Consider the following 23,196-nt stretch of genomic DNA (forward strand, 5'->3'; position numbering starts at 1 on the left):
TTATGAAACCTATATATAACACATTACCATAGCTTGTTCTGGGAAAAGGAGGATACAGCGGATATTGAGAACTGGGACTTTATTGTTGAAATAAAAATTGTTTGAGGACTACTCGCAGGTTTCGCAATGAAGTATGGATTCTGGTGTTTTTAAATAAAACGATTCAACGTGACTCGCTGTATGCAAAAGTATATACATATAGTTTATGATCTGCAGTATTAAAATGACTCACAATTCAGGAATAAATTGTACATGAGTACGAATTTTCAATCGTGGCATTATGTTTTTAATATTGCTTTTTGTTCAGTTAGTACTGAAGAAAGTTTAGTGTTGTAGAACCTTCCGTATGTATTACTACATTGAAAATGTCAGCTTGCAATTTAATGTGAAAACCCTAGGGGTTGCTATCACATCAGAAAAGCGTGAATCGCATGTATCAGCACTTGCTACATTTATGAGTTAACAACTAGATAATGCTGTAGTCATTCTAGCGGAATCACTCTAGGTCTTCAACGCAATAAATGTTGCGAAGTTTGCCCCTCACTCGAGGCAGCTTACATGTTGATAGCTTTGCAAGTGAAGACTTGCCTTGATTACCTATATTTACATGTTTAACCAATTATGGTTATCCTTGTTTTTGTTACTGTGAAAACCTACATTTATTTTGCGTTTTACTGCAGAAACATACCATAATCTTTGTGCCTTACTGTAGAAGCATTCCGTTATCTTTGTGTTTTACTGTAAAAGCATACCATTATCCCTTAGTGTTACTGCAGAAACATACCGTTGTTTTTGTGTTTTACTGCAGAAACATAGCATTATCTTTGTGCTTTACTGTAAAAACATTCCATTCTCTTTGTGTTTCACTTTAGAAAGATACTAAGCCGTACACCATTTTGAGTATGAATGTCCAGATATGTGGCCGAACTTGTGCTGTGTTCAGCACTTTTATCTTTAATTAAAAACCAACTTGATAGTTTTTTTATCAGACATACTCACTGCCACAATGTACGTTGGTTTCTAAAAGTATTTGATAATCTACGTTGCTTCTTTAAATAACAATAGAAAGATTGCTACAGCAGCTTTGACTAGATTTTCTAGTATATGTAAAAGTTTGTAATTAAGATTGTAATGAAGACAAACAATATGAGCAACTTTGGCAGGGAAAGAAGTTTTACATCTTCCATCAGCTTCGATGTACTAAGTCGTTTGCGAATTCTATTGCTATAAGGGTACTGTTTGTATATTGACCCACTTGAAGTGTGAGTCTTTGAAACTGAATCATCTGTGCACTTCTGTAGTATTCTTGTCTATCAATGCACTATGGCTGCTTCATTTTCAAGGTTATATCTATTAGCAGTAAATTAGCCTTAGTTCATTATAGTGATTAACTCTTGTCAGTCGCTCACCAATTTTAGCGGTTTTTGGTGTATTTTCACCCTATGTACAGGATCATTACTGTTGAAAATTAGAAATTATGGATACGACAAATTTTCTATGCACATGTTGTTCTTCTATCAGGCGATTAATGGGTTATATGTATCTACTTTGTATTCTGGTCTACTAAACAGTATTCAGATGACTCTTTCAGGGCAGCATAATGTCACAGAAAAAGATTCTTGTGAAGCAGCCAGTTACAGGAAAAGCTAAACCAGACAGTCTACCCAGCAAAGTATGGCATATAGCTCTAATTGAGATACCTGGTTTCATACAGTTTTGAATGACATTTTGAGAGTCTGATTACCATAATACCCCTAATTGAACGCCATGGCGCTTCATTTTTCAACCCTTCCTCCATAGTGGCCGTCAATTAAAGGTGATGTTCAATTATAGAGGCTGGCTTTTTTTTCAAATGGCTCATCAGAATATTGGGAGTCGCAAATGTCGCCTATATTTTGCCCTTTTCTTCCGGTGGAGTGATTATAAACCTTTTGGATGCAATAAATCTGCTAACTTACCTCCAACTCGTCAAAGATCACTTAATAAATATGGAACGAGAAATATCTCTACCAATTGATATCTATTGCTTGCAATTAACCTGCAATGATATTATAGCGTGTGTCCTGCTTTGCAATTGGTTGGAGCTTTCAATTTTTATTTCATTCTAACGGTAACCAGTAGTTGTATGGTATTCGTTTGTTTACATGCTGTATTTACTATTTAGTTGCAGCTGTGTGTTTCTTTGTTTAATGTGGTACATTTTTATATACTTTGTTTACTTGTGTCCATAATCCACTAATTTATAATTGATTCATAATAAACATAAGCAGGCATGGTGACAAAAAGTCAAATTGCTGCTCAATTGCAGCCAAGTCAGCGGGCCATTATGAAAAGTTATTTTGCAGTCTTCTGGTTTATTTGTAGATTGTAGTTCGTAGATTACCGCCTTCTTTAACAAAGGAATCATTTTTAGAGGAAGTTTCACCATTACCGGAACATGACTATTTTCACTTTGAACCCGCTGATCGAAGGTTGGCGCTGACAATATATTCCTCAAATATTTTTCATGATCTGTAGGCTCTATGCTGCTCTTATGAACTGAAAGTTATCAATGTATTTGCAGTTTGGGGCCATTCGCACTGTGCAGAGCTGTGATCAATTTCAAAGATGTACAGGATCTGTACATATTCCGAGAAAAGTTTGATGGATATGTCTTTGTTGATTCACGAGGTAAAGGGATGATTGCTGCTACAAAGTTTAGATTGTTTGTTGTTTCCGTTTCACCTATGCGAGCATATACCAAAACTCTGTGTGTATGACATTGCAGTGGTGTCTGAAATTAAACATCTTGGTAAGCTTGGCATTTGTTTGATAATTTTATTCCACCGAGTTTATGATATTTGCTTGACCTTGCAGGACAGATGTTTTCACAGCAATCATTCTCAGAAATGGGGACATAAATTTCTGCTATATATTAACTATCGGTAGTTATTTCTTGATTCTGCACCGTATAACAATCTTTTGGCCTTTAATAGGAACAGAATATCCTGCGGTGGTAGAATATGCTCCTTACCAGAAAATCCCTCTTAACCATCGGAAAGATCATCGTGAGAACACACTGGATGACGGTAATAGTTTAATATTTCTCATGACATGGACAATTTCCTTGTTCTTCACATGTTCCAATCTTTGCTACACTGTCATGTTTGTTACTTTCAAGTCTCCATAATACTTCTTGGTATTATTCTTCTGTCACTTTTCTCTTCTTCGCTTAGAGCAGGTACTTAGAGCAGGTACTTAGAGCAGGTACTTAGAGCAGGTACTAAGAGCAGGTACTTAGAGTAGGTACTAAGAGCAGGTACTTAGAGCAGGTACTTAGAGCAGGTACTTAGAGCAGGTACTAAGAGCAGGTACTTAGAGTAGGTACTAAGAGCAGGTACTTAGAGCAGGTACTTAGAGCAGGTACTTAGAGCAGGTACTAAGAGCAGGTACTTAGAGTAGGTACTTCATTCACAACAGTAAATAAGTACCTTAGCCTATAGTCTATTCTAATTTTATGTTGATTTGACTTCAAATTTTGATTTTTATTGATTTGCTAGAAGACATGTAAGCCAGAAGTATTTGTCAAGGCGAGTTCGGCGTGGTTATAGTAGATGGAAGAGAGTTGAAGTTGGATTGAATTCAGAGATATTCGGAGAATCTAAAAATCATCAATGAAGAGAAGCTTTAAGAATCTTTTAGCTACCAGCAGGATAAACTTAGAATACGCCTTTGTTTACCTGCCAACCGTACAATTCCGATGTCGCTCTGATAATGTGAAAATAGTCGACTGAGAAAAAACTCTGTTTTTGCCAGATGACAAGTATTTTGCCCAAATTTAGAAACAATTATTTCTCTTCTGCCTGTGAATCCAACTGTAGAGTAGATGAACCAGAATTTGATTGCTTGGCTTATAGCATGTTTCCACTTTTTGGAATACAAATACAAAGCACTGCTTACTATGAAAAGTCAAGAGGCAAGGGTGAGAGAAGCTGTGGTTAGTAACTCTCAGCACACTTTTCCAATTTAAAACGAACTCAATACATGCAAGTACATAGCGGTAACTAGCTTTCTGGCACTAGACTGTTGTGGAGTGACAGCATAACCTGCACAAATGAGGGCCTAATTCATAAATAGCAACAACAAAAGCATTATGGTTAGGTTGTACAATTTGCTGAAGTTTAAGCTTTTTTTGTCATATGTGAACAGGTCATATCATTTTCAATACAAATGAGGTTGAATAATAAAATTGTTTTTAGGCCCCATGTAATAGAAGTTTCTCAACTTTTCAAAACTTTGAAATTGAAATCAAAGCAATTTAACCTGAGATACAGCTTTTTATCGAATGTGGTGTTGGTCAATATGGTCAACACAACAAACTGAAAAACTCCTTCAAAGATGATGGATTAGATTTTAAACAGTATTATTTGTTGACGTTTAGGAAGGTCATAGCAATCGCTTGCTACAATCGTTACATTTCCATAAATGTTGAAAATAAATTGGCTTCACAGAAGTCTAAGCCACCTTGACAATTTTCACTTTGGGAGTCCATTTTGCACTATATGAAATGCCTCATTTGTATTGAAAATGATACAACCTGTCGCCATTATATATACGTAGGTATTAATAAACAGGATGATGTTAGCAATGGTTTTATGTATGCATGCAACTACTCATCATGGCTAGTTGGACAACCATGACATTCAAGTTTTCAGTGCTTGGAGAATCTAAAAACAGGCAATCCGCACATTACTGCTGGTCATATTAAACTGTAATTGTTTACTCCAACCTTAGATACATTGCATGTAAGCGATATTATAGTTTCATTACTTGCACAAAGACTGGTAGACGGTTCATTAACAATCATTAATGTTTTGTGTTAATTGGGAGTTGTTTTCTATTACAGATCAAGAATATAAGAAATTTTTGGAAAACCATGAAAAGCAGGAGACAGATGAGCCGGTAATGACGCTGAAGGAAGTACTTGAGCAACTGGATGCCAAGCAAAGAGAGCGGCTGGCAGCGCAGAACTCTGAGACCCCTCTCCTTGCTTTTATTAACAAGTTTAAGATTGAGAAAAAAAGAACACAAGAGGTATGAGGTCTTCCCCATGATAGGCTAGACATGTGCATGATGAAGATATGCAGCATAAGGCATTTCATTTTGGTCACATTCATATGGTTATTCGACATTTTAAGCATTCTTCTTTGACTGCCAATGCTGTTACACATCATATGAGTTGTAGCAGCAAACACCTATAGTTAGTAGCTAAAGATCAATACATCCTTTACAAGTAAGTTTGTTCGGTCTATGACCAGAATTCATCTTTCATGGACTTGGTAACTTCAATTTTCAGAATATGTTGATGTGGGGTTGACTAATTAGACACTTTCATTCTAAGTTTTATGCTGCGATATCAAATTTATCCAGGTATGCCACCGTTGTACCATTTTGCTAGAATTATCAAGCGCAAAAGCCAGGCAAGCAGAAATCTCATTAGCAACTTTATTTTGACACAAGAACACATTTATTCATTTTAGGTTATGCACTCGAGTTATTAGCTGTTGTGAATTTTATGAGATTATTTTATTACTAGAAACAAAGGGAGGAACGACGTCTTAGAGATTTGGAGAGAAAGAGGGCGCTGGAGGAGCAGAGAAAAAAACGAGAAAGGCTAAGAAAAGAAGCAGAGGAGAATAAACAAAAAACAAATTCTAGGACGTCTGCAGTAGACGACGTTAGTTATCACCTATTCTTGTGACATATTTATTGCAGCACTAAAAACAATTATATTTATTGCACCGCTAAAAAAATGATATCTATCGCACCACTAAAAGTAATTATATATATTGCATCGCTAAAAACAATTATATCTATTGCACAACTAAAAGTAATTATATTTATTGCACCACTAAAAACAATTATATCTATCGCACCACTAAAAGTAATTAAATTTATTGCATCGCTAAAAACAATTATATCTATTGCACCACCAAAAGTAATTATATTTATTGCATCACTAAAAGCAATTATATTTATTGCAGCACTAAAAACAATTATTTCTATTGCACCACTAAAAGTGATTCTATTTATTGCATCACTAAAAATAATTGTATTTATTGCATCACTAAAAACAATTATATTTATTGCATCACTGAAAGTAATTATATTTATTGCACCACTAAAAGTAATTATTATATCTATTGCACCACTAAAAGCAATTATATCTATTGTACCACTAAAAGTAATTATATTTATTGCAGCACTAAAAGTAATTATATTTATTGCAGCACTAAAAGTAATTACATTTATTGCAGCACTAAAAACCATTATATCTATTGCACCACTAAAAGTGATTCTATTTATTGCATCACTAAAAACAATTATATCTATTGCAACACTAATGGTAAATATATTTATCGCATCGCTAAAAATAATTGTATTTATTGTATCACTTGAAACAATTATTTCTATTGCAACACTGAAAGTAATTATGTTAATTGTATCACTAAAAACAATTATCTTTATTGCATCACTAAAACAGCTATATTTATTGCATTACTGAAAACAATTACATTTATCACATCACTGAAAGTAATTATGTTGATTGCATCACTAAAAACAATTATCTTTATTGCATCACTAAAACAGCTATATTCATTGCATCACTGAAAGTAATTAGGTATAGTCATTGCTATTATACTAAAAGCACTCTGTTTCTCATATTGGTGATAATGAGTATGGAAAGCATTACATTCTTTGGATATTTATACCATGATTTCCTAATTGATAGTTAAGCATTCATTACCTGTGCCCTCCTAGTGTTTGTAAACAGTTATGATCCTTATAGGAATTTGTAGTAGGATATCAAAACAAGTACACATAGGAAGGATTTTTTGCCATCAAAACTTGTCGAGAGCTTATCAAACTGCGCAGAAACTGTCAGCTTGCTTACCAAACTATGAACAAATTCTTTTTCACTGCATTTAGATAGCAGTTTGGTGAACTGGTTGAGGGTGTATCGTGGCCACTTGTCCATTGCTATCACCGAAATATGTAGCTGAAAATGGTTTGTCTCATTTGATCGACAATGGCTCATTGTCGATCACTTCTACCATTCCTGCAGCTTCATATCTGGGAATTTATTTGCCAATTTAAAAAAGAGCAGACAACTCTGCGTCGTGGAGTCAAACTTTATCATTGCACATCAAACTGAAGTAAACGTTTGTCTGAAATAATATTATAAAACTTTTACATTGTGAGCATGTTGTGAGATTCCTTGTGTCTTTGCTAGTTTAAATAATCACTACTCGGAAAACTGTCAACCGCCTTGAGGCATTCAACAAAAACTAATGAACACGTTTGCCAGTAATGCAATTACATGTAGGTTTTCTTGCATTTTATGTCAAGGTCAGTGAATTTATTCAAATCGCATTGGTTGTTGTTTCTAATGTAGGATCAGCGGGATCGAAAGAAAACTAATAAGCCTGGTGAGTCACAGCAGAAGTTTTCGTTAATTCATGTTGGAATTATCAGCTCATTCTTTCATCAAACCTAAGTGCGTACAGTTACTAGTTAGCCCATGTAGACTTATGTTTTGCTCATCAGGTGCTAAGGCTGGAGATAGCTACACGTCTCAAAGTACGTCTGAAAGACCTGGCAAAGGCTCTTCAGCTGCCGGACACAGAAGCTCAAAAGATGGTATGTGTATTTTTGTTAGGATTATCTTCTCATGAAAATGTCATACTTTTAATAGACATGTTTGAACCATTTTGACTGTTATATGGAATATTTTATGCTCAGCACAGTAGCTATTGCTAACAAATTGTCGAAAGTGAACATGTAGTTCCATAAACTTGGAAATTTATTTTTGATCGCTTCGGGTGGTGATTATCTTTTTATACTAATACGGTATATTTCAGCTAAAAAAGTTCATTTAGAAAGCAATATAATGTTTAGGGAAGATAATTCTATTAATCATTGTAGCTAATCATTCATGTTTGGACATCTTTTCAACTAATGAACTAAGTGATATGAAAACTTTCTTTAATTTTTAAAAAATTTATAATATTATTATTGTTCTATGTACACAATTGGTGCGGGAAGAACCACAAGAAATACTGATGATGTTTCCAAAGATTATGATAATTTCTCTTCGCAGTATCGTAGTATGAGTGAATAATCATAGATATATTAATATGTCGAGTACAGAAGAGAATAGAGGTTACAAAATTGGTCTTACAAACCTTGCTTAAACTGAAATGACAATAATGAAATAATGACAATAATGAAATAATGACAATAATGAAATAACAATAACTAAAATGACAAGATTCCGATTACAATGAACACGAGTGCACCATATTATGGTGCACTCGTGTTCATTGTAATCGGGATCTTGTTCAACTATATTGAATAATTATGTACAATTTAGCAGCCTTGATGTCTGATTGGTCAACGGTTGTGGAGCACATTGTCAGAGACTCAGTTACTGAAGCTGCTGACAGAGCATCAGATTTTTAAAATTTGTTCTGATGTGTGCTGCCCATGAAATACTGCGTGTTGATCGTATTTGCGTCGTAAAATCATACTACAACAATTTTCTTTATTAACAAATTGCTTAAGATTGGAACATTCAAAAAACTTAGGCGTAATATATTTTTATGAAATGAAAACTCTGTAAGATAATAGTTTTATTAAATCTCATGTGACGGTGGACCAGCTGCATAGCTATTTGGTGTCTTTTCTCGCTGACATTGTCGTTATTTTCGTTATTATTATATTTGGTATCTTGCAGATATTATCGTTCGAACCTTGCCATCAGGTAAATCAAAGAACTCTAAACAGGCGGTCTTTTCCGAAAAGCGACCTAGTTCTGTCAAGTCTTCACAACCAGCTTCCAAGTCTGGTACACCAGTGAAGTCAAGCAGCAAGGCTGGCGACGTTAAAGGTACGGGTATGTAGGACCAAAAGTTTTATCAAATCGGAATTTCTTTTTATAGGGATCAGGCTCTTTGTGCATATATATTGCTGGCCCACACTATAAATCGTATATAATGCTTTTATTAGAAAATTCGTCATCTGAGAGTACATCAGGTAAACAAGAAGGTCTGCGAGGAAGCAGTAAATACAGTAACTCAGCAGTCACTGTAAGATCCTTCGACAGAAGAGTTGTAGACAGAAGCACTGGTAAATACTACAAAGGCAAGAGTTGGGAGCAGGTAAATCTTATAAAGAGTGATCCTAAAGTTTCGCATGGTTGTTACTTCACTAGTCTGACCCAGAAATGCTATACATTATTTAAGGTGATATGTTCTCATTAGTACTGGCTGCTGCTGACGTATTGATGTATTTTTGCGTGTTTAGGATAGTGCAAAGGAGTCTGGCAAGGGAGGCACAAAATCAACCAATTCTGGGAAAACAGATGACACCTCCAAAGGTAGATGAACTCTTGCATGCCCTATTTGGTCATATAATGCAATAATCGTATGTCCCCGCATATAAGCCTATCTCGCATATAAGCCAACCCTAGAAAAACAGCCCTGAAATCAAGGGATTTAGAAAATTTGCATCTAGGCCAACCCTATATATCATAACATGCCAAATGTACCTATTAAAGCGTTGCAGCAGTAGATCGGCTTTTGTTGCCTTAGTACAAACATTTCTGATTGGTGAGCACTTCGATAATTAGATTATCGTGTCTCTGCTTAATCAAATGGAAACAATCATTGGTTTGCGTTGAGCCAATGGAAATCATGTTTGCATCTCACGCTGACTTCAGTTTCACTTTGCAAAAACACTTTTTTATAGCTATTTCTTCTTTGTGATGATCAGACGCGTTACAGCTATGTCAGATTTCAAAAATTTTAGATCAATAGACTTCTGATGATTATATATTGGGCAAAAGTAGTAGTGACAGTGAGTATTTATTTCTATCAGTAATAATAATGCCGTGAGCTATAGCATTAGTGACAAACTCGTCTGACTCGGAACATGCTCAACTTGTCAACCACGGTAGTATGAAGAGGACAAAAGTGTCTGAATTCATTCTGCAGCACATCTCTAGCCTTTATATGGCATCAGATGACCATCATCAAACTTCGTGCTAACAATTTGGTCAAATTTTATGACAATTTATACACGATTTTGTTAAATATTTGGTTTTACTGAAAATTTAATTGTCTCAGTAACAAAATTTACTTCGTAGTAAAAGAGTGATAGCGGTAAACATTATTTTTATGCCGCCACATTGCTTTTATTTTAAAAGAAGTGTAAGAAATTCGTTTCCTTTTATGGGTAGAATCAAACAATTCTTTAGTAAAATCTTTTAGACTGCTAGCAATACTAATAATGCAATTGCATGTGACACTAGTAAGACGCAAGCGATCATGTGTATGACTAACTACAGACTGTTATTACCGTCATAATGTACAATCAAACGAGAGCTGCTTCGTGTGGGTGTCACACTATTACCGTGAGAGCAAAATCTGGACAGAACAGTGTTAAATGCACCGGTTCTGTTGCAGTTCATTCAATGAGTCTGCACGTGCGGCTTTTTTCAAGTGCAAGCCATCTGTATAAAACAAACTTCAAGTAAAAGGCTGCCAGCCGCATGCTTAGCATGGTTCGGGTTGTAGGTGTTAAAAATAAGTTAGCATGTCATTTCGTTTGCTTTCAGAGTTGCGCACATAAACCGGACCCCTTGGTTTGGTAACATTTTTGCATTCTAGAGTCGGCTTATATGCGGAAGATACAGCAATGGACTACTATTCGAGCTTAAATAGTACCATAGAAACTCAATATTTAAGTAACAAATATTGCTAAAATGTATTTAGTATTTTTGTCGTTTTTAACAAGTACTTCTTTTTGTTGAGATAATCGCTAAAAATTATTTCTTTTTAAAGGTGATTATTATGGGGCTATAATGAAATGCATTACAATGTTATCTCTGCGTCTATCTTGAGAGTAAACTGGTTTTTCTAATATGTGCGCTCTTAATTTTGATAAGAAGTATTCAACTCATATCTAACATGTACTACTATTTCTGCAATTTGAAGCTGTAACACTTATGACATGTAGTTTTAGTTTAGGAGTAGTTTTATCTTACTAGGAACTCTATAGGATTTCTATATATTTAAGCTGATGATCTGAGTGCAAGACTGAGCTCTGCGAAGCTGAAAACTGACAGCAGTGAAAGTTCAAGTTTGGAAACAAAATCTGGTAGCAAAGTCTTCGACAAAAATTTAGAAAGGTTGGACTACTTAGGAAGTGCTGGCATTTTTTAACTATTCACTGCATGTCGCTGTATTGTACTAGTTTGTAGTAAGAGGAAGGTGTGCATTAATATAAAATTCATTTAAAACAGTCAGAGTGAACATTGAAGCTGAGGATGATTTTTAGCTCGATCAGCTCTGCATAAAAGGTGGAATGCAGCCTGTTATCGGTTATGAAGAGTAAAAAACATTTTAGTCAAATGGATCACATGTTCTCATTCGAAAGAGTGCTAGCATTTGAGGCTCAGGCTCATTCGCCAGCCTCTTATCTCATTCTCACCATGATATCACTAGACCTGCGTGTAACACTTATTGCTCATGTTGCACTTTTGTAACCCTTTCTGAAAATTAAAAATGTGGGATCAAATGATTAAAACATAGACTGCCCTTCCATGTGCTCACAGCGGCATGCATGGTAATTGTATCATTTAATTATGAATTGATTCAGAGCAGCAGCTGACAGATCATGTCTTGTTACAGGTCAAGCAGTACTACCAGCACGGCAAGTGATTGCAAGTCACTGGACAGCAGTGTGAGTATTACTGCATACTGATTATCAGTCAATGAGAAAGGCTGCTAATCCATTAAACTATTCCCTGTATACACATTGTCAACAGCATATAAGTTTATCAATTCTCTTTGTTTGCTATAGCAAGCCAAATATGTCTCGTTGATAAGGTCTGTTGTTGGTATAACTGGGTTTATTGATGAAATTCCAGGAAGGAGACGGAGATAAACCTCGAGCCCGTAACACGCGATACAAAGACAGACCTGAACGAGCAATCTATAATCCAGCGGCACGAGCTGCGGAACGTCGACAACGAAAGCAAGTCACTGGATCATCTAAAGCTGCCTCAAATGATGAGAATAAACCAGAATGAAGTAACATTGTATTACAAGACTAAAAACATGTAAATTTTATGATCAGAATGACAAAAAAAACTGATTGTGAAAACATCTTGGCACTGATAACAATATAATAATTAACAACACCCATAAAATATATCATTGGATTGAAAATATTGTAGATCTTTATAGCAGCACCGCAATAACAAAAATTAACAAGGTAAATAAGTGATTGTCATAGCGAAACAATCAACAGAGGTCAACAAGACAAATGGAGATTAATAAATGTCTCCAAAAATAATTGATTTATGGCATTAAATAAGTATGAAATGACTATAAAAATGACTGAAGAATCAATATGGCTTTGATATGCGTTACTTCCTTCCATACTTTGCAAGGTATTTTGGAAATTGATTTGAGTCGGATTCATTCGCTTTCAGCATGTCTCGCATGGCCCGAGCCTTGTCCAGTCCTTGCCAATACTGCTCAGTATAATCATATTGAAACCACCTGTAGACACCAGCGATAGGATATAAATTTTTTTAATGCTAACAGGTAAAATTATACCACACACATGGTATTCTGGAACTCTTCCACACATTTTTATGCATCCATTGTATAATCGGAATGCGGGTCACGGAGCTCTGTAAGCTTCCTGTCTTCTTATATTTTCCTACACTAAGTACATTTTCAGCAGATGAATTCCCATATACATACCAATCACGTTTTTCAGGCTTTTTGTACAGTTCAGGGGCTGGGCAGGCAAATTTGCGACCATCGGTCAGTTTAGGAGGTATCAATGGAATTGTTGCGTCCAATTGTCGAGCTTTGTTATTTCTATACACTTCAGTAGCTCTATCACAGACAAAGCACTCAAATCCTATAAGCCAGAAACAATTGAAAATATTTTACAAAGTCCACATGAGACAATAATCAAACCTACATAATAGCAAAATATCAGAATAACAATTTTAATAAAAGAATTAAAAAACCCTTTTTGTTGCATTATCTGCAGTATCAGCCATGTGTATCAGTAAACTGGCAGATTTAAAATACAGTGCAAAAGCAGCGGGTGAAATGAGTTATAAATTTATAATGTATGCATACAGTGGTGATACAAATTATGGAACCACCTCTAATTTTCGTTACATAGCAATGAATTCTGAGTTGTGTTTGTTTTTCTACAATCAAAATTTTACATAACTATAAAAAATTATATATCATTTGAATTGTCACAATGTTGGCTTTTTGATAAACTTAAATTAAAACCACATCGTATTTTTTATAACAATATTATTAGAGGTTTACTGAAAGCTGTCAGAGAGTTACTGTACAGTTGTCATTTTTATTAAATAGTGTCTGACCAAAAGTCATAAAATAACATATTTATTTTCTTTGAAATGGCTTTTATTGTGAATTATCTTAAAGACAAGGTATAGTAGCTTTGAAAAGAGCTGTTTTGGTTCTTAAGATGATCAATACTTGGTTGGCTAGCCTTTGTTGTCAATCACTGCTCGGCAGCACCTGGGCAAACTATCTGTCAGCGTTTGAAGCTCTTCAGGTGTAATTATTCGATGCCAGGATTGCAAAATAAGCTCCATCAATCTTCTTTTATTTGTTGGTTTGTCTTTAGTTACGATTATGTCTATTCTGTTCCACAAATTTTTAATTGGGTTAAGGTCTGAGTGACTGAAGGCCAAGTCAGAGTGTTAACGCTATTGTCAGCAAACCACTTCTTTACTCTTCTGGCTGTGGCATGGAGCATTATCTTGCTGAAACAGCCACTCTCTATCAAACAGACTTCTAGCAGATGGTATCATCACACTTTGTAGCACTCCACAATGTTTTTCTGCATTCATCATACCATCAACAAAATCTAATCTACCAGGACTAGCAGCCTAGAAACAACCCCACACCATTACTGAGGTGGGATGCTTTATTGTAGGTAAAATACATTCTGGTTTAAACTCTTCACCAGGTCTCCTTCTTACATAATTGTTACCAGAGTGATTTTGAACAGTAAATGTGCTCTCATCGCTGAATAATACTGCTCTCCAGTCTTCTGGTGACCAATTCACATGATCTTTTGCCCATTGTAGACGAGCCTTTTTTTGCCAAGACGATAACAAAAGGTTTTCTACGAGCTTTACAGCCTCGTAAGCCATTATCTCTCAATGATTTGCAAACAGTTGACGGTGCTAACTCTGCACCTGTTGATTCTTTTAACTCACTGGCTAGCAGAGAACTGGTTGGATGTCTATCAACCAAGGAAAGTCTTACTAGGCGTCTGGTCACTCGATCTGTTGCTAGCTTTTTCCTTCCCCTACCAGCCCTTTCTTCAACTTGACCAGTTTCCTTCCATCTGCAGATTGTTGTAAATACACCTTTCTTAGAACAATCTACCTCCTTTGCAATTTTACTTTGCGATTTCCCTTGCTAATGAAGGTGAATTATTAGAGCATGCTTTTCTTTCGTGAGATGTTGAGGCATGATGATGAAGTTATTAGAATGACCTTTACTGAGAGCAGAAGGACTTTTCAATACTACTTGGGTTACATTGCGTAATGCACAGCATCTCACTCAATGCAATTGCTGTCTTAGATGATTGTTGAACTGAGCAGAGCAAAGAATTTGGAAATTCTAGACATCATTCACCAGACTACTGTTTTTGAAAAAAATGACTTGTTATGAGACACCCTGACTAGTTGCACTTTTAACAGCACTAGGGACGGAATTATTTTTGGATGCAGAAAAAAATTAAACAATGCGACAGCTGATAAAATTCCCTTTCTAATGATATATAACTTTGCATATCTGGACTGAATATAACTAATATGAGAGCCATTATAGCGCATTGTTTACTAAAACTCTAAAGCGGTTCCATAATTTGTATCACCACTGTATGTATTTCCAGTGCAAAAATTACTATGATAACAAACGTAATCACAGTTTTATTTTTTAAACCTTGTTTGGGTCTGCTATACTCTATGGCATCCTATATAACATGAGTCTAGATGACCATAGAGTCATCATTTACACTGGTACGAACAGCATGAGTGAGGTATAAGCTGGAAGTAAACCTGGTTAATATTGGTTACCATTCACATACAAAACTGAAACATAGGAACATTATGAATGTCATAAGACATGGTGAACAGCGATAAAAGATTTACAACATGTGCAATGTTTGGCTTGTTTAAAATTTTGTTGTCCCATTTGACAGTGTGAATCGTAACAGTGTGCAAGAATCCATAGAGAACCAGGCTTTAAACCTACATGATCTGTATAGAAATTGATTACAGACTAACATTTCATCAGCAAGCTGAGAATCCTGAATCACTGATTCAGTACAACTCGACAAGTATATCCAGCTAAGCTCGTACCTTCAAAGAACTGCCCATATTACTGTATCGCTGATTCAGTACAACTCGACAAGTATATCCAGCTAAGCTCGTACCTTCAAAGAACTGTCCATATTACTGTATCGCTGATTCAGTACAACTCGACAAGTATATCCAGCTAAGCTCGTACCTTCAAAGAACTGCCCATATTACTGTATCGCTGATTCAGTACAACTCGACAAGTATATCCAGCTAAGCTCGTACCTTCAAAGAAAGGCCCATAGTCCTGATCGTTATTAGTGAACCTCCATGGTCTTCGTGCAAGATGATCAAGTAAACTCTGGTTTGTGATCTTTTTAGTCTTTTTGAAATTGAGAAATTTCTAAAAAAGAATTGAGCCTTAGTCAGCCATTTAGCCTTTGGTTAAAATATTGGAGAATTTTAGACAATTGACAGGACAGTATCAAACCTCATATTCTCCATCATCCTGGTTGAGTTTGTGTAGAAATGCTGCCAGATCTTTCGGCGAAGCAAAGTCATCGGTCATTATAACTGAATTGTTGTCAGGCATAAACTCTTTAGCTAACCTTGAACCTCGGTATACAGGAACAGAACCAACATGCAGCGGACGGAAGAGTTTCTCTGTCATGTAATCATCACAAAATCCTAAAAAGAATTAATTAGTACTTTCAAAATATTTGCATCATACTTTTAGTATCCTTGTCATATCTGTAAATCTCCTGCAGGCTACTTCAGCTTTCACTGCTTGCATGAGCATATACATGTGCATGTATATATGTGAATTCATTCATTTCTATGGTAAATCCCCACAACACATCCCTAAGGTCGACCCTTCTGTAGGTATGTATACCAGTAATTGAATTGAGAGCATCACTAGGCAGCATACAGTAGAAACTGCAAGATCAATTGTGAAAAACAATTTTATTAATGCTATATTGCAGGTAAAATTCAATATCGTACAATCACCACTGTTAAAAGAACTGCAAGGTACTTAATTATTTCACTTCAAGGGTAAATATTCCGAAAGAGTGTGTGCACAACAGCCATTTTGATGTGAACTCATTCCAAATAACCAATCACTCCTGTAACATACATGCATGCAGTTCTCATTATTATGCTCCTTTTACATGTATTTCTTTATTAATATAACTATAATGCTGTACTAGTAGGCGACCAAATATACCAGGTGAACACGCAGTGTTTAACATAGATTAAAAAGCTCTATACAGTGGACCTTGCCATATGATTTTAATTCGTTCCAGTGTTGGCATTATAAGGCGAAATTTCGTATAAAGAGGTATAGAAACCCGTATTAAATAGCTAATGCAAACACCCCTGGTAAAAATAATTAAAATTTAATATGCGCACTGTACATATTAAAAATTAGTAATAAAATAATATGTTAACCTTAGTAACTATTGTTACCAACAGTAGATGAAGTTTATTTAGTGGTTATGATCTGCAATAAAATGTAACTTTACTAAGTGTTACTTTAAGTAACTTTACGTACTGTACTACGTACAGTACGTACCGTAGGAAGTTCTTATCTTCAAGGCATACGTATAATATAAGCCTTGATTTTAACCTAAATGAGTTTAGATTACTAAACACATACTTGAAGCTAAGATTTAATATGTATTTTTAACTATTTTACTGAACTTCAACTCTTTTGGCGCAAAATTTTATTGCCTATCTGTTTTTAGTTTCATTTTCACACTAACTAATAACGAATTACGCCCGACTGAGCAAGATCGAGAATCGTTTCTCTTTCATCTGTTGTTAGAGGGATTTCAGCCAATAGCATATTGACATATTTGTTATTCCGACGTAATCAGCACATCGACTGCTGAATTTGAATTTTGAAAGAAATTTTGGCTGATATCATTTGGTGAAAAATATTACGTAAGGAGAGGGTAAAAAATCATATAACAGGGTCATGGTAACCCAAGGGCACATTATATTGTTGAATTAAGAATTTGAACAAATGAGCAAGCATAACCACAAGAAAACTTTCTTAATATTGAAAAATAATAACATGGAAACTTAAATTTTCACCCAGTTATACTCTATCTGATATTTATATTATTAGCGAATTTCAAAAGCAGGCTAAGTGAGAGTGATGCCGCAGCAGGTAGGTGACAGCATGTGATTAGCATGACAAAAACTCATAATGCCATATTGACTCAAGAATCCACCAAGATAAATGCAACATTGGTATGAAAGCAGTACTTACCATTTTCAAAGGAAAGAACAAACTTGTATTTGGCTATCAGATCTTTAAATCGGTCATCAAACATATTCTCAACTGGGTTGACAAGCTCTAGAGGTAAATCCTTGTTATGCAGGCACTTGCCTACCAAACAAGCATAATTACTTATCTTGAAGGGTGCCCATCGAATATAAGTGCCTTATCAACACTATCTAACAAACAGTGCAATAAGATATTTCGAAATGAAGTTGCTTAAATTTACAGTAAAATCTCTATTTGAACGCCATGGCACTCTGCTTTTCAACCCTTTCCCTAGAGTGGCTTTTATTAGAGGTGACGTACAAATAGAGGCTGTCGTTGTATTTTTCAAATAGCTCGTCAGAATATTTGGAAAGGTAAATTTAACCCTTTTATGGGTGAAGCGGGTTTCGCCTATATTTTGCACTCTTCTTCGGGCGAGCGAAATTAACCTTCTTGGATGCAAGAAATTTGTGCTAACTTGCCTCCAATTTGTCAAACATCTCTAAATAAATATACATAGGAAGCTGAGTAATATTTCTACCATTTGATATCTATCGAAGTGTATAAACAAGCCATGTCACCACTAGGCTACGCCATTCTTATCATTCTCAACCCTCTTATCTATCGTTATCGCGATTGCACACACTAAATATGTCTTTTATATTATGAATTGACATTACCTTTGGCGGTTTTTTTAGAAAAAAATTTCAAGGTTAATTTTTACCAAAATCTATTTTTATAATTTGTAATGTTTATATTTGAAATGTGCGGTTACATTACACTCCACTTTCCAGTTCTTTACGTTTGTGCCAGTATCGAGAGGTTCCAGTGTCAAGAGGTATTAGTATCGAGGGGTACCAGTATTGAGAAGAACCAGTATACCAGTGACCAGTATCATCATATTTAAAGTTTTGATAGATAGTTTCTGCTGCAACAGTAACCTTTTTTATACACACAGTTTTATGTGCTCATTGTTATTAATTATTCAATATATTCATGATTTTTATTTTGTTTTCTCAGTTCATATTAATTGTATCAGTATCAAATCATTTTTCATTGTAATTTCATTGTAACAGACTTTATCTAACCATTACTTGCTAACTACTTCACATTCAAACACCTTAACAGTTGTTTTATTTTTTCCTTAATTTATTTAAACTGCACAAAACATTTTCCTAATGATGTGAAATTTAAAGGTTAGAATGGCAAATTCTGTACAGTGCACGCTTAGAATACAATTTTGATCCGTTCCAGGGTTAGCATCGTACAGTGAAATAATCGTATGTTGGTCACCCGCAATAGTGCTAAATTTATATTCCTAAATTCTGACGAGCTATTTAAAAAATACACCACCAGCCTCTATTTGAACGCCGCCTCCAATTGACCTTCACTGTAGAGAAAGGGTTGAAAAATAGAGCGCCATGGCATTCAATTAGAGGTTTGATGGTATGTATAATGCAAACATCACCAGGTAAAAATCGTCAAAATTTCATATAAGTGCTGCACGTACATGTATATTAAAAATTAGTAACAAAATAATATGTTAGCCTTATTAACTATAATTACTTACAATAACTTAAGTGTATTTAGTGGATTTTGTGAGTATGATCTGCAATAAAATGTAACATTACAATGTATAACGTGTATGTGCAGTAGAAGCAAGTGTGTACCATAGGGATCACTTATCAGTTTCTGTGTTCGCTTTCCCGATAACTTTCAGCGGGCCTGTTGAAAACCTTTTTCAATTTAAGTCAGTGAAAAGCCCGAATGATGATTTCATAATGAAGTGGATTTTTGCTATCAGATTAAGGAAAGTTGTCTGACCCTCTGTTTGAAGAGACTGCAACTCCAACTTTGCTAATGGTTTTAAAGGGAAAATATTACTGCTTTAAAAGAAAAATATTATTGTTTTACAAACAAGAATAGCTGAACTGAGAGAAATCGGGCATCATGTCTCTTTTAGGCATTGTGAAAATATTTTCGGCAAATAGTATTTGGGTGTCTTTGTTATTTTAACGCACATAATAAACACGCTGATTGCCAAATTTGAACGCAAACAAAAGATTTTTTGAATTCGTATGGTAAAATAAGGTTCGACTGATGAAGTGAAAAAATCACGTTCAACTTCGTAAGGTGAAAAAATCGTATATCAGGGTAATCGTATCCTTAGGATGCGTTGTATAGGTACCGTAAAACCTCTAATTGAACGCCATGGCGCTTTATTTTTCAACCCTTCCTCTATAGTGGTGGTCAATTAGAGGCAGCGTTCAAATAGAGGCTGGCAGTGTATTTTTAAATAGGCTCGTCAGAATTTTCGGAAGATAAATTTAGCCCCATTACGGTCGAATCGAATGTCGCCTATATTTAACCATCTTATTTCGGTGGAGCGGTATTAAACCTTTTAGATGCAATAAATCTGCTAACTTACCTCCAAGTTGTTAAAGGTCTCTGAATAAATATGCATCGAGAAACTGAGAAATATCTCTACCAGTTCATATCTATCGCTTGCAATTGACATGCGATGATATTATAGCCTTCTTAGCAATTTGTTGGCACTTTTAATTTTGATTCATTCTAAATTTGAAGACACTTTTTTATTTTATATTTCTACTTACCAATGTTGCATGAACGCTTATTGCACTCATTGACATGTTTCCTACAGTTTGCAGCCAAAACTAGCTTTTTATGTGCATATCAAAAAGTATTAAACTTAAATGAGGTATGTTTGATCAAGACCTAAAATTGGTCTTAATTATTTCATATATAAGTTAATACCTACCATAAGAGTCAATTTTGATGTACTGCATCAGCTCTTCAACGTAACGATCTCGATCTGATGGCACCTCACAATGTGACTGCACATACATTACAGGGGCAAAATCATTCTGCTTTTGAAATTCATTTTTCTGAGCTACAGATACTGGTGCGCGATTTAGTATGAACTCGATACCAGGAAAACTCATTGTTGTAATCGGAAAGTCAGCAGCACGATGATAAGTAGCTGTATAATTGAACACATTCATACCAACTGCATGATCTAAAATAAAATTATTAAGTGGAGATTCTTCATGAGCTAGTGCCCACAAATGCTTTTGAAGCCTTGGCAAGGGTAATGTTTTGGGATTGAAATCGGTACCATAGAAATAGAACGCAGTTGTTTGTGGATGTCGAACAAAATCTTTATTTTGAGTCGAGTAACAAATGCTGTTTGGACACTTTAACTCTTCCCAAACATTGAGATGGGGAAAAATAGTTTCAGTCCACCAAATTATAACAGGAATATCGTTTAAAGAATTGTTAACTTTGTCGGCGGTGTTTCCTGCAGTACCAAAAGTCCATCGCGCTACATTTTCCCCAGCACTGAATTCGTCGCAATCACAAACGTTCAAAAGTATTAACCGTAAAAGTAACAAGGCAGTTGTCTGTTTAAACATAGCATTGAATTTATATATGCCACCGCATATGCCGTGCAAAGAAGACGAGACACGATTTTGCCTCACAAACTTGAGAAATCGTGTACAGGAAATAGTACTTGGCCAACAAAGTGGCCATAATGTTGTAAAATCATCCCAAAGCTTCGCTGTATTTATGAAACTAAGACTAGAACCACGTTGTTTTAGCGTTCATGTAAATTTATTGCGCATGCGTGTATTGTTGTCGTGGCAAAACCTACTCAACTTGTTAAGGTATGACAAGATAATAAAATACTTGTAGTTTTCTCTATTAGTGTGAATATCTGGAATCAAGGTAAATCACTTAGCGTGGTTTAAATATTGCTTGAAATTTAAAGCTGCATTTAAATATGTACTATACGCTTATCTGTTTTATGTTCCTCGTTTAAGAAAAATCTTTCATAGTGTTTTGCATGCATAAATTATTTGCTAAACGTTATCAGTTTTTCATTTGTGAGGAGCGACATTAGCAATCTGTATCGTCGGCTGACGTTGACTAAGTGGCATTAGAATCACGCCTTTATACGTTTTTTTATATCAAAAGATCTACAACGTGGGGTGTGACTGTATTAAGAACCAATATGTTGTTTCATTATTTTTTGGCTAGCATTTCTTCAGACATTTTCGACAGTACAATGGAAGCTTGGGTTAGCAGTAGACTCAAATGGCACGTTTGCTTTGTCATGATAATTATAATAATTATTGAAAGATGCAAAGAAAAAATCTCAAATATACAAAAATTACAGGATACAGAAAACATTACATATTCTATATTTATCACAGCATCTTAAGCAGTAAAACTCGTTAAAGGGCTTTTATGCTTTACTACTACCTCATTTACCTCAGTTGTAATGGGAATATATATCTGATATGAAGGGTTTTGGTGTTGAAGCTAGACCCTTGCAATGGTGTCCAATTATTAAAAAACTACAACAAACCTCATAATTGTATCCATTAAATATGTTCAGTTCCAATTTTTATAATACAAAAAGGGCTTTATATAATAGTAATCTAGTTTAGGTTCTGTTTTGGCTGCACTCACATGGTAACCTATATTGTTTTTTATTTGCTAATGTACCTTACATCACTTTAGCCTGCTGCCTTTTAGGCAATAGATATAGTGTATAGAGTATGTAATTGTTAACAAAGCTATAAATATGCATCTGGATTTAACCAATTTGGTCCAGGAAGGCTTTGAACTTGGTTTAATATTGATGCTAGCATTAGAATTAGCATTAGGAGTGCCCATACTACTAATGCCCAAGCTATTGTCAATGTCAAATAAGTCATGGTGATAGACAATTTTATCAGTTTTTTATGTGAATCAAAATTTCTTTCATCTCACACTAATTAACACCTGTAAAGTTGTATCAAGCTAGTTTTTGTCAATTTTCGTTGTAAAGGCTTACCCTAAATAACAGTCAAGCATTTGTATATTGTTTTTATTTGAAGTAATCTGTCATTTTTATCTTTGTCGATTACTTATTTTAAAAATATATCTTAAGCGTATATACTGAACAACTATATAGCGAACACCTAACTGTATAAAATAAGATTTTATATGACGCATTTCAAGTATTTCTTATGACAAAACTAGTAGCTCCTATCAGTTCAAAGACGTGATTTGTAGACAGCTTTGCTATAAAAAGAGGTTTCAAGATATCAGCAGCTTTATTTATCTATTGAACTCTTGGTCTGGCTGGTTAGATTCTCTTTTTGTGGTAGTTTACTTTTGGTAAGTTATCCACTTCATTTTGAGAAACTAAAAAATTGCATTGTACATCAATTAAATGGTACTGTATGTCCATTAATCGTATTGATTGGATCATTGCAGCCTTCAAAAAATTTTTTATTTGTGTACAACCAGAACCTCTAAGAAAACCAGCAGATAATCTCATACAATGCAATGCACTGTCTGCTAAGAATGGTCTTCTGTTTGACTCGGTGTGTGCGTGCGTGCGTGTGTGTGTGCAAGCACTCAAATGCATATCAAGATGAAATCTGAAACATGCCAACATTTCTGGTATCTCAGAAATCAAGATACGGTAAATGTA

At 35.0% G+C, this 23,196-nt stretch overlaps 4 protein-coding genes across 7 annotated transcripts in view; 2 read left to right on the plus strand and 2 right to left on the minus strand.

Annotated features, from left to right (window-relative positions):
* The window catches only part of LOC137393187 (RAB11-binding protein RELCH homolog), a 48,847-nt gene extending 48,791 nt beyond the window's left edge, over nucleotides 1-56 (minus strand). Inside the window, exon 1 of the mRNA XM_068079631.1 lies at nucleotides 28-56. The gene's annotated coding sequence lies outside the window, so the exon portion shown is untranslated. The remainder of the gene's footprint in view (nucleotides 1-27) is intronic.
* Nucleotides 57-85: 29 nt separating this feature from the next.
* Nucleotides 86-12,155, plus strand: LOC137393189 (regulator of nonsense transcripts 3A-like). 3 transcript variants are annotated; one of them, XM_068079633.1, is made up of 15 exons: nucleotides 86-131; nucleotides 1,592-1,672; nucleotides 2,365-2,471; nucleotides 2,564-2,670; nucleotides 2,976-3,068; nucleotides 4,886-5,073; nucleotides 5,576-5,716; nucleotides 7,436-7,469; nucleotides 7,588-7,680; nucleotides 8,777-8,929; nucleotides 9,049-9,200; nucleotides 9,346-9,418; nucleotides 11,119-11,230; nucleotides 11,733-11,784; nucleotides 11,972-12,155. In XM_068079633.1, the coding sequence occupies exons 2-15, from the start codon at nucleotides 1,601-1,603 to the stop codon at nucleotides 12,131-12,133; spliced, it is 1,539 nt and encodes a 512-aa protein (XP_067935734.1). In that variant the 5' UTR covers nucleotides 86-131; nucleotides 1,592-1,600; the 3' UTR covers nucleotides 12,134-12,155. The 3 variants fall into 3 exon arrangements, with proteins under 3 accessions (XP_067935734.1, XP_067935735.1, XP_067935733.1); XM_068079634.1 differs by lacking the exon at nucleotides 86-131 and adding an exon at nucleotides 233-256; XM_068079632.1 differs by lacking the exon at nucleotides 86-131 and having other exon boundaries at nucleotides 1,585-1,672.
* On the minus strand, nucleotides 12,121-21,179 carry LOC137393190 (alpha-(1,3)-fucosyltransferase 11-like). Its single transcript, XM_068079636.1, has 6 exons — nucleotides 20,470-21,179; nucleotides 17,694-17,813; nucleotides 15,909-16,105; nucleotides 15,704-15,821; nucleotides 12,816-12,978; nucleotides 12,121-12,608 (listed from the first exon to the last, which is right to left on the minus strand). Exons 1-6 carry the CDS (start codon nucleotides 21,122-21,124, stop codon nucleotides 12,473-12,475), a joined length of 1,389 nt encoding a protein of 462 aa, XP_067935737.1. The 5' UTR covers nucleotides 21,125-21,179; the 3' UTR covers nucleotides 12,121-12,472.
* Nucleotides 21,180-21,351: 172 nt separating this feature from the next.
* The window catches only part of LOC137394784 (protein transport protein Sec24C-like), a 42,912-nt gene continuing 41,067 nt past the window's right edge, over nucleotides 21,352-23,196 (plus strand). For both annotated transcript variants that reach the window (XR_010978373.1, XM_068081551.1), the window contains exon 1: nucleotides 21,352-21,437. The gene's annotated coding sequence lies outside the window, so the exon portion shown is untranslated. The remainder of the gene's footprint in view (nucleotides 21,438-23,196) is intronic.

Source organism: Watersipora subatra, chromosome 4 (genome assembly GCF_963576615.1).
Source record: "Watersipora subatra chromosome 4, tzWatSuba1.1, whole genome shotgun sequence".
NCBI lineage: Eukaryota > Metazoa > Bryozoa > Gymnolaemata > Cheilostomatida > Watersiporidae > Watersipora > Watersipora subatra.

Bases quoted from the DNA above. Each gene is read 5' to 3' on its own strand.
- LOC137393189 (XM_068079633.1), top strand. From the start codon at position 1,601: ATGTCACAGAAAAAGATTCTTGTGAAGCAGCCAGTTACAGGAAAAGCT. The intron at 3,069-4,885 runs GTAATAGTTTAA...TTTCTATTACAG, and splicing joins TGAGAACACACTGGATGACG to ATCAAGAATATAAGAAATTT. The intron at 5,717-7,435 runs GTTAGTTATCAC...TTTCTAATGTAG, and splicing joins GGACGTCTGCAGTAGACGAC to GATCAGCGGGATCGAAAGAA.
- LOC137393190 (XM_068079636.1), bottom strand. From the start codon at position 21,124: ATGTTTAAACAGACAACTGCCTTGTTACTTTTACGGTTAATACTTTTG. The intron at 16,106-17,693 runs GTAAGTACTGCT...AATTCTTTTTAG, and splicing joins TGTTCTTTCCTTTGAAAATG to GATTTTGTGATGATTACATG. The intron at 15,822-15,908 runs GTTTGATACTGT...ATTCTTTTTTAG, and splicing joins AGGATGATGGAGAATATGAG to AAATTTCTCAATTTCAAAAA.